The 11,347-nt window shown below is 29.9% G+C and overlaps 1 protein-coding gene across 1 annotated transcript; it reads left to right on the forward strand.

Moving 5' to 3' along the window:
- Positions 1-2,991: 2,991 nt before the first annotated feature.
- On the forward strand, positions 2,992-4,562 carry LOC106771360 (probable membrane-associated kinase regulator 5). The gene is made up of 2 exons (XM_014657330.2): positions 2,992-4,145; positions 4,240-4,562. The coding sequence occupies exons 1-2, from the start codon at positions 3,236-3,238 to the stop codon at positions 4,296-4,298; spliced, it is 969 nt and encodes a 322-aa protein (XP_014512816.1). The 5' UTR covers positions 2,992-3,235; the 3' UTR covers positions 4,299-4,562.
- The last annotated feature ends 6,785 nt before the right edge of the window (positions 4,563-11,347 follow it).

Raw genomic sequence — 11,347 nt, forward strand, 5'->3', positions numbered from 1 at the left:
CACTTAGAAATTTCTGCAATGAAGAATCATTTGACCAATTGATTCAATTGTTATTGTCCTAAAAACGACAGAAAGTGCCACCCCCAACCACCAGAACACAACCAACACAAAGTGTCACACTGGCTCCCATCAATGTGAACAACAAATTAAGAATTTGGAACTATGCTAAATTTTACAAAAATTCAAAATTCAATTTCAGCATTCAAATTCAACCCATTTAATTTAACTTCTTCGACCATCCGTTTAGAAAAAGACCAATTACAACTTCGTACACATGTGTGTTCTAGATAAGGTGCAACCTGCAAAATTCAACATAGACAGACAGACAGTATGTTAAGAAAATAACAGTTTTGTGTGATTGATTATTCTTACGGAGTTAAACCACACATCATAAGCACACCATTTTCTTGAATGAAGCTACTCTGACAACCAACAACAGTGTGTCATCAAACGAAAGCAACTTCTTCAGCTGCATCTATAGAAAGAGAAGCATTAGCAACTTTATTTTAAATATGTCGAGTCCAAATTATGTTGAGTAAGATTTAAAAAATGAGACAGACATAGAGTGTTTCATTTTCTACGTGAAGAAATAAAATAAACAAATCACTGAAGAAAACAGAACAACAAACAAATTGTCCTAGTGATATCATATCATTATGTAGTATGTTTAAAAAATACATTCAATCTTCGTAGACTCGGCAGTAAATTCTGCCGAAGTAAGAGGAATCAATCTCATGTGGTGCAAGCCATAAACCAGACAGGTTTCCTTTTGAAATTGGCAAGAGGTGAGGGGATAAGGAAAAATAAAACATTTTATGTAACGTCACACAACCTTACCCTGTAGATACACTTCCTTGTTCTTATCCAAATTCTAATTCCATCATGCAAACATACTTTTTAAACCACTACAAGTCAAATGAATATCAGATTATATCCCAGAAGTATTACAGTCTTATGAATCATTACGTTCGTTTCCTCTTTATAGATTCTGAACCTTTGTAACTAAAAACATAGTTTTCGGATATATATTTCCAGGGTTAGGTGTCACTATAAGTATATATTCTGGCTCAGAACCTTTAAAATTTGAAAGGTACCTTTCAAATGTAAATTTGAGTTTGGTTTGTTTGTAGTGAAGATCGTAAGACTGTGTAAAAGATTGATAAACAGTTAAGGAAGTGATTTTCCGTTGTCACTGATCAGAGAGAATCTTGAGGGAAAAAACTTAAACAATTTAAGAGCAGGACCACAAAATATTCCATACCACGCAAGATCAGCATATTTTCCAAAGGTATACACACATGATAAAACTTTTAGGGTTATGATATATAGGACAGTAGTGATGCAGTTGAGGTCCATACAATGATACAATGCATTAGAATTGTTTTAATAAATGGTTTCTTTTGCTATGCCAAAAACAGTATTTATTGGTTATACATGATATCATGATTTTCATCTTTTTAACTTTCTGGGAATTGTTTTTTCTACCTTTCCTCAATTAATGATTGATGTTGAGGAGTATGCTGTTATAATTATAATAAGATATTTCGCAGATACTTTCAATTTTTTTTATGTTCATTATATTTTGTCTGTGATTGAATTAAACAGTGTCGAAACAGCTAATAACCCCTACTAGATACGGGACCAACCCTATGAGATCCCTTAGAATTTGCCAAGCATTAGAAAAGAAGTATAAAAAATTTTCAAGTTGTAATAATTTCAGGCAGGTAGTAGGCCTTGATGCTTAAACATTGTTTTCATTAGCTGTGGTGTACAAATTGATTTGGAAATGTGCTCGAAATAGTCTTACATATAACATCAGGACTTTGGGATGTAGGTTTAGAATTCTAAATTAAGGCCCACTAATTATGTTGCTGCTAATTAAATAAGGAATGATGTTTTACCTAGTTAGAGACAATTCCTTTGAATTGACATTTCTACGGACGTAGTTCATGGACACCAAACTCATTAAAGTTCAAATATTCATAATGTTTTTCTGCTGGTTAATTTATTTATAAATGTTATTTTTGAGCTTGGGTGAAATTTTCTGAGGTTTTAGCCAATAAGAAAAGAGTGGAATGGTAGCCAAAGCCAAAGGGAGTAACAAGTCAAACCTTTTGAAGCAAAAGAGTTGGACCCTTGTGCTCATTCAATGGCAGAAAGACTTGGACCTCTTCAAAGATAGGTGTAGTCACATAGGATGGGGTCCTAAAAGCAGCAGAACATGCGTGCTCTAGCTTTGCACCTAATGACTTTGCCTTGTAAAAGAACCCAATTTTCTGACTTGCACCACCTCTTTTTAATTCCTCTCTCTGTAAAGAAAGAAAGGTAAAGCAGTTGATAGCCCTTACGTTTCCTTTGCTCTGCATTTCTCTATTTTTTATGACCCTTTTCTCTTTCATTTTCTTCCCTTCTTTTCCTTTTCTTCCACTCTACCTTTTTGGAAGTTTCCTATCGCCATCCCTCCCTCCCTCCACTCTCTTCATCTCAAACCGCATCTCCTGCATTACAACAAATACTTTAATCAATGCTCTCTCATAATCATTCACAGATTTTATCTGAACTGCTTGGTTTAGTTTCATAATAATAATTCTGGCTCTGTACCTTCATATAAATAAAAATCTTAATCCAAAGTGACATTGCATCACAGCCAGGCAGAGATATAGTATAGCTAGAAGTAGAATAATACAGTATTTGATGGGATCGGAAGTGGGCCAAACAAATCTCAGTTTTCAAATTTACCTGTGGAACTCTGATGAAAGACTGAAACGCTTCGTTCATGACTCTGTATGAGTCCAAGGTCTGAGGTCAGAGGCACTGTACATTACTCAGTGCCTTTTTTTCATTTTTTTATAATTTTTTATCTACTCTCTCTCCCCCACATGCTCACAAACAAAACAATCAATTTTAAGAAACATAAAATAAAAGAGAGGAGGAAAATGAAAACAAAAAGCAAAACGTTTCTCTCCAAAAAAGCAAAAGCTAAGCCCCTCTGATTCCCCAAGAAAGCACCGTATTCAATGCTTACTCAAGCGCCATTAAACGAAGCGAAAAGTTAAACCCTCCTCTCTCTCTCTCTCTCTCTCTCTCTCTCTCTATCTCTATCTCTATCTCTCTATCTGAAACACACTTATTTTATTTAGTTCATTCACCTCACTGTCCCTATAAAACCCAAAACTCAACCTCACAACAACAGAACACTCTTTCTGGTTTCACCTCTGTTGAGTCTTTTCCTTTCATGGACGCTCTGAACTTCCTCAAGTTCTGGAGACACGCCACCATGACCACTACATCCGAACCCCACCTGGTGGTCGAAACCGACACTGAATCCGACGAAGATGACTCCTTCTTCGACTTGGAGCTCACGCTACCCGATTTCGACAACAAAGAAAACAACAAAAACGACGAAGACCCTAAACGAACCACCACGACAACAACCGAACTCAAAAGTCTTCCCTCCAAAGACGAACTGGGCAAAACAGAAAACGACGTTCCGTTCAAAACCACGTTACCTCTGTCTCCTACCGAACCTATCTCTAAACGTAAGGTCCTCCCAATCGAGCCTATATCCAAACCTCAATCCCCCATTGCGCTTCTCAGGTCTGCCCCAAGCTTCAGAATCTTCATGTTCCGAAAGCGAAGCAGAGCTCCTCCGCAGAAAACGGAGCACTCTGCGAACGAGGCTAAGGTATTCGCGGTGAAGCTCAGCGTCGAAGATTTCCGATCCTCTCCCAATCTCAGCAGGGATAACAGCACGAGAAGCTTCGGGAGCAAGGTTCGGGGTTACAGCAACGATGAGCCGAAACCGGAGCGGTTCTCGAAGGAGGCGTTGCGGAAGTATCTAAAACTGATTAAGCCTCTGTATGTGAAAGTCTCCAAGAGATATAGTGATAACATGAGATTCCCCGGCGAAGGTTTCGCGACGTCACCGTCTTCGTCGCCGTCGGTAGCCTCTGTTTCTTCGACGATGGAGAAACAGGGGAAGGGGATGAGGGTGGGTTCGAAACATTTGGGGAAGAGTCGGTCTGCGTCGTCCGCGGTAGCCGGAGTTAGTTCCCCGGCGAGTAGGAGCGATGACACGCTGCTGCTGCAGCATGATGGCATTCAAAGCGCCATTCTTCATTGCAAGAGGTCCTTTAACTCGAGAGGTAATTTAACATTACTGAGTGTTATAAAATTTGAAGTGAAATTGGGTTTGTTGTTTTGAATGATGAGTTGTAACGTAGTTTGAATTTTTTGCAGAAGGATCAATGTATCCGGTGAGAAAGTCATTGGACGGTGAACGTGGGGCAAAAGTGTAACTTTGCACAAGTGTTGGTGAAAAAGAAGAGAAAATGTGTAATTTTTGTATTTTTAGTGTACTTTGTAAAGAAAGAAAAAGGAATAGGTGTGATGATTAGGTAGTGTTGGAGACTCCCCTGGTGGTGAGTGTAAATTAATGGGAAGAATCAAAGGGATCTTATACTATATCTCTGTCTGTCTGTGCTCTTAGCACTCTGCTTGAGGTTTATTTCATTTTGATTCGATGCCATCAAATGATTCAAGCAAACTTCATTTTCTGATTATTGACATGACTTTCATCTCAATTCTTGTTCCCTCCGCTCCTTTTCCCGCATATAAGCTAAATAGAAATGGCGTAAATTTTATTTTTGGAAATTCTTACCCCTTATGGATTATTGTCATCATTGTTTTGTAATGCGCACAGCATATTTGTGCCAATTGGTGTGAAATAGTGGCAGAAATGAATTGAGTGAAAGCAATGTTGAGAAATGTGAGAGGACGAAATACACATTGAAAGCAGGAGCAATGAATGGTTGGCTGCCACTACTGCCATAAAAACTAGTGCTCTGCTACCATCACTTCTTTCTTTCACACGACTTCAGACTATGGACTCTGTTCTAAACTTTAATAAAATCTTTTTTAATTTTTAAAATTTTATTTAAATAATAATCACCTCTACTTTTGCATAACCCTCTTCTTTAGTCTTTATGTGTAGAAAAGGTTAACTTAAGCTGTTGCTGGCTGTTATCAAAATATGCACGGATTTTTACTTCAGTAAGTTTAATTCTTTTATTTATATTTTTTTTATCATTTTAAAGTCAGACTGGTGATAGTTTTATTTCTAAATTTACTTACGAAAAAATATGTTTTGATAATATGTTGGGACATTTCACTAATAATTACCGTAATAAAAGTGTTATAAATCTTCCATTGTTTATTTTAGTTAAAGATTATGACACTTACTAAAAATCATTTGGTCACAGACATATAACTTTTTTACAAAATATAACAATCTCACTTCACTTGAGAGATTGAGAAAACAGTAACTTGATTATCATACTTAAATACTTCATTATTACACCAAATAACCGTTCTTATTGTAGAGAACTTGTAAATAGCTTATTGCGGAGATGGCAACACCACGAAAAAATACATTTAATTTCTTTTTGTACCCACAGATATTTTTATTTATTTTATGTGTTTAATTTTAAATAAACTTATTTCAAACTTTTAAAATATAAATTTAGTATACTTAAAATAAAATTATACAATAAAAAAATAAAGAAAAAAAAGTATCTATGCCAGTAAAAAACAAAAATAAAGATATTTGTTTAAAGTTCAATCGTTACCTTTACATAAATTCCTGTTAGAGAAAGTTTCAAGTTTTCCCAAAAATTAGAAGTTAAAAAGTATGCTTTAAAAGTTTTATGTATGTTTTTAACTTTCTCAAACTGTTCCTATATTTTTCAAAAATAAATTAATGCTATCTATTCAGTCAAATTAATAATAATATTATTATATCAAATTAGTAATAATTCTTTATATAATTATAACATATTATATCAACAAAAAATGATTTTATCTAAAATATTTTTCATCTTATCATATTTTTTTTATTATACGTTCGTTTTCATTTATGAGATTTTATTTAATAATGTATTAAATTATTTATAAGATACACATTAATTGTTTATTTTTATTTTTTATTATCTAGAATATTTATGTAATTTTTTTATATAATTCTTTTTTATCATCATTACAATTATATAAAAAAAGTTATTTACTATAATATAATAATTTAATAACATAATCATAAATATTATTTATCATCACCTAATATATATATATATATATATATATATATATATATATATATTAAAATTTAAAAGATGAAATATCTTAGTCTCATTAACTTTGCAAATTTAATAAATATTTTAGTTTCATTAAATTTTAGTTGATATTTTAATTTTAAAGGTATATAATTATAATTTTTTTTCTTAATATTTAATACTAAAAAAAAATAATATATCTTTTTCACATTGAATATTTAATAATATTATGTCTTCTTTGTAAATTTATTTTATTATGTTATAAATATTAATTGACATTGAAACTATCACATACGTACAAACACGGGATGAGTGTATATCCATTATGGAGACGAAGGTGGTTTCTATTTTTTATGAATATGAGATAGTGAAACTGTTCTCTGTGCTATTCCATTGTCATCCCTACATGTTATCATTTATAACAATTAAGGGATATTATTGTCATCACCATTGATGTAGGTAACAAGGATAGTTTCTTATTATCAAAGGACATGCTTTTTATTAAAGTAATAAAATTTATTTTTTAATTTAGATGGTTTGTAATACTAATTTATATTAATCACAAAAATCTCAAGAGACAACTAAGAAAGGAAATATGATAAAATAATAGTATGTCATTCATAATACACCATTTTTTAGTTTATACAACAAACTAAAAATGTTGTCTATAAAGTAGAAAAGTCGAGGCCCTAAGATTATGCAACGGTTTAATCATTGCTTTTTAGCTGTGGTCATTGCTTCGATAGACTACACTTTTAAGCTATAATGTTTTTCTTTCAGTAATTTTTCCTCTAAGAAAGCATCAAACTGTTTTTATTGGAAATAGAATTTGTGACTTTGACTTGATGCCAATTCATTGAATTGAACGTTTAACATTAAACCAAAAGTTATAAATATAGTATAAATTTTTCATGTTTTTATAATTAGTCTATAACTATCTACATTTTCTAACGATTTTCTTAAAATAAATGGAACATTTTTGTTATACATTAAAGTACTACAAAGAAAAAACTTGTTATTATCAATTGATATCACATACGAATTTTGATCCATATATAATATAGGTATCACACACGGATGAGTTACATCGAATTTTACATATGAATTTTATTTATTGATATATCCGTATGTAATTTATACTCATAGTGGTCAGAATGTTTCCTAAAGATAATATCTGTATATAAATGCTATAGTCTGTATATAAATATAAACAAGTGTTATCTATCGATCTTATATACGGATCTATAAATTATTTTTTTATAAAAAAAATGGAAATTAAATTTCACTAATTCCAAGCTTATATATAATCAATAATAAAAAATGTTAACTTATTTTTATTTTGAACCATGATTTTTGAATTGTTTTCATGTAAACGTTGTCTAATTTAAAAGTGTGAAGAGGATTTTCAAAGTGTAACTAAAAAAGAAATAGCATGAAAATGTAAAAATTGATAGAGAAAACTTAGATAATGAAATTAGGATTTTATTAGTTAGCTTACATTTTCTAAGGACAATATTTAAAAATATAGTGCCTAAATAATCAATGTTTTATAGAACATGACCTTTAGTAGTTTTTAAACCACAAATGTATATATAATTGTGACATTTTTATCCTTAGACAGCATTTTTATATATGTGAATTAGTTTAATATGGTTTAAACTAAAAATATAACAACTAAAAAAAAATAAACAGAAAAAAAACTTGATTATAAAATATTTTTTCTATAATGAATTTACCATAAAAGTTTAAAAGAAGTTCATTTAGAAATAACCACGTTTTGAAATACCTTAAAAGACTATCTTACCTTTACAAAGTTAAAAGAAAATTTTTCTTTATGGACAAGTATTAGTTGTTGGTCAGTAGAAGAGTTCAACCTACAACCTCTTTTATCCTTCCTCTCCTTTTGTTTTTTCTAACTTTTATCAGGTCAATTTTATATCTTTTAAATATTAATGAGAGGGTTAAACCACAACCTCTCTTACCCTTCTTTAGATAAATCTTATAACTCCAATTTAAAAGCAAATAATCATTCTAAGCAAAAAGATAACATTATACAAATTTTTAAAAATATAAACTTAAAAAAAGTATGCTTTTTTATATAAATTATTATTTAAATTTGTTTCTCCAAAACATTTTTTTATAAATAAAAGTTCTTAAAAAAACTAAAAAGAAGAAATAAAAATAATCTTAAAGTCGCTTTTTATATAACTATTTAAAATCATGTAGGAGAGATAACATGAAAACAACAAAAGTGATTTAAAAAAGTAGTTTAATAAGATTTCGTTATAAGCTTTAACTTATAATATATATAAAAAAGTATGCTTTTTTGTTTCTCTATAAAATAACTTTAATAAAACATACAAGATACGCATACACTACATTTAACGTGCTACTTGCAAAATAAAGCTATTAGGAAATAAGTAAAGGAATGGATATGTAACTATACATATAGAGAGAGAGAGAGAGATAATAGTGTTTGAATGATTGTGTGTTTGAATTAAGCAATGAAGTAGGGTTTTTGGTGGTAATGTTATGTATGTAGAAAGGCATTGAAAGTGGTAGTGGTATGACATGATTAGCCAGACTGCAAATTCAAAGTTAAATCTGAGACATTATGGAGGTTTGAACTGTGCTTGTTGGTGAGAAAAAGAGTGTTTTGTAATTGCACAGAGGTCAAAATGTATATTGAGACCATCTACAAAGTATTGCAATTTTCTAAGGCATAATTAATGACAACAGAAGCATTCCAAAATTAACCAAACGTGGCCCCCTCACTCTCTTCTACACTTGAAGCTCCGCCACAACAGTAGATTTCACTTGTGATCTTTCCTGAGAATCTAAGCGTGTGTCTAAATTTTATTAATGGTAATAACATCCTCATTAGTATTAATGATAATTGCGGAATTAAAACTATTGAAAAAAATTAATATTAATAATAATTATTATTATAAAAATATTGATAATAATGATAGCAATAATACTATCACTAATAATAATAATAATATTAATATTTATTATAATAATAAAAATTACATTTTATTTTATATTAATTTTAATAGTAAAGATAAAAGTGTAACTTAATAATTTATCCCTTAAAATTTAAACTGTTTCGAGTGTAATTTATTTGGAAAATTATCATCTTACAAAAAATCTCTCTTTACAAGAAGTATGTTAATAGATAAGGAAAAATAGAATTATAAGTGTGAATATAATTAAGGATTAAAAGAAAAATCTCAAAATAATGTTCATAAAAAATATAAAAATGCTATAAAAAAGTGTTAGACTTGATTCTCAATCCCATTATATTTCTTTAATGCGAAAAATAATAATATAAGCAATAAAGATCAATTATTTATTAGAGAGTTCTTATTATTATTATTATTCTATTTACGAAGACTAGACATAGGAATAAAAAAGTGTGTATGATGAAACACTTATTTATAAGTTGAACGATAATTCCATTTAAAAAAAGTGAATTTTGAAAGGAAAGAGCTAAAGAGAAAATATGTTTATCCATGGAAAGGGAAAAAAAATGGGCGATGTTGATATTGTCTGGTTGAAACTAACATAGAAAGAATAAAACACAAAAACCTAAGCTAGGTTCCATGAACCAATTTTAAGAAGCCTAATATTAGTTAAGAAATTAAGAATGTGCAATGCACCCAGAAACACAGGAAAAACATCGACAGAACAGTGTTTCTTTCCTCCGAGAATGGTAGATTTGCTATGTTTCCTCACCAGATTTCTGTTCCTTCATTGAGTAATTAAGATGATAAAAATAAATCATTGAATCCAATTTCCAGTAATATGTTTCCTGTTTTGGATAATGACATCTTTGGGAGACAGTGTGATTGGGAATTGAATTGCATGGTTTTAGTTCATTGCATCTTAGACAAGTTTTCTCAAACCATGTAAAGCTAAAACAATAAACACTATTCCACATCTCTCGTTAGATAGTCCTCCTTAATAGCGGTTGGTGATTAAACAATCCATGTGCACTTAACCCTTCAATTAATTACCAATCATTTTAAACTAATAAATATTGTTTTAATCAAAATAATACTTCTAAGGACATCATTATAAAAATTTAATTAAGGAAATCCCGTTAAAGATAATCAATAAAATTTTTCATTATACATTAATAATTTGCTAATACTTTATAATCAGAAAAAAAAAAGTTATATTTAATATTCGACAAAGGATAAAGGATGTGTATTTCTCAAATTAAATTATTTATTTTTATTAAATTGAGTTTTTATTATGTATCACATAACTATCACGATACCCAAAAGTCCAACAATAGTTATCATATCAAAGTTTTATTAAAAAAATAAAAATAAAAATAATTGTTCATAAGACCCTTCACTTTTAATTTCTTACTAAAAAATCCTCAATAAACTTATTTCTTTGTTGCGTAAAACCATTTTGTAATTTTAAGTTTAATTACTCTGTAAGGTTGCTTTAGTTTAAAGATAAATTTACTAAAAGTTTTGAACTGTTCTATGTACAAAAAACTTGTATGAATCCCTGTTTACAAACCGTACTTAAAATTATATATGTTTTCTTAATTATTAGAAACTTATTTCAAGGAATAATAATATATTTGACTTTGGGTTTGCACACATGTGATTGTACGAATGAATATTAATGGTGATGGAGAATCGAAATGGGTCCACATTTTGTAGATGGAATATATCAACTGTTAATATAACTTAATATTTCTTTGGATACATTTTCTTACAAATAAATATCTTTAAAAAATAAAGAACGAGATAAAAGTCTTTATAGATTAAAATTATTTTTTATACGAACCAATTCATAAAAATTACTTCATATAATTTCTTAAAATTTAATATTTCAACTTGTTCATAAATTTATAGAAAAACTTTATTTTATTTTCCAGAAATTTTTATGGAAAAAAATTGTTCATAAATCCTTAATCTAAGTAAGTTACACCTCAATCTTCCGACTGAAATTAAATGTTTTTATCAATTTTTTGTCTCCAAAGTAGTGATTCCAATAAGTCCATTGTTGACCTGTGAGAATGTTTGTGGGCTTTAGGCCGAAGAATCTGGTGGATTAGAAAAGCCCAACACTGTCACTAACCCAACAATTCATAGAGTTCTTATAGGTATGGATTAGGATGTTTCATCCTCCACCTCCAAGCTTTCATCCTGCACCTCTAAAAATTACCATTTTAACCATAATTAATATTATTTTAATATTTTCTCTTTCTTCAT

The sequence above is a fragment of the Vigna radiata genome, chromosome 8, assembly GCF_000741045.1.
Source record: "Vigna radiata var. radiata cultivar VC1973A chromosome 8, Vradiata_ver6, whole genome shotgun sequence".
Taxonomy (NCBI): Eukaryota; Viridiplantae; Streptophyta; class Magnoliopsida; order Fabales; family Fabaceae; genus Vigna; species Vigna radiata.

Excerpts from the sequence above, each read along its gene's own strand:
- LOC106771360 (XM_014657330.2), top strand. The coding sequence starts at position 3,236 with ATGGACGCTCTGAACTTCCTCAAGTTCTGGAGACACGCCACCATGACC. Across the intron at positions 4,146-4,239 it reads GAGGTCCTTTAACTCGAGAG|AAGGATCAATGTATCCGGTG; the intron begins GTAATTTAACAT and ends AATTTTTTGCAG.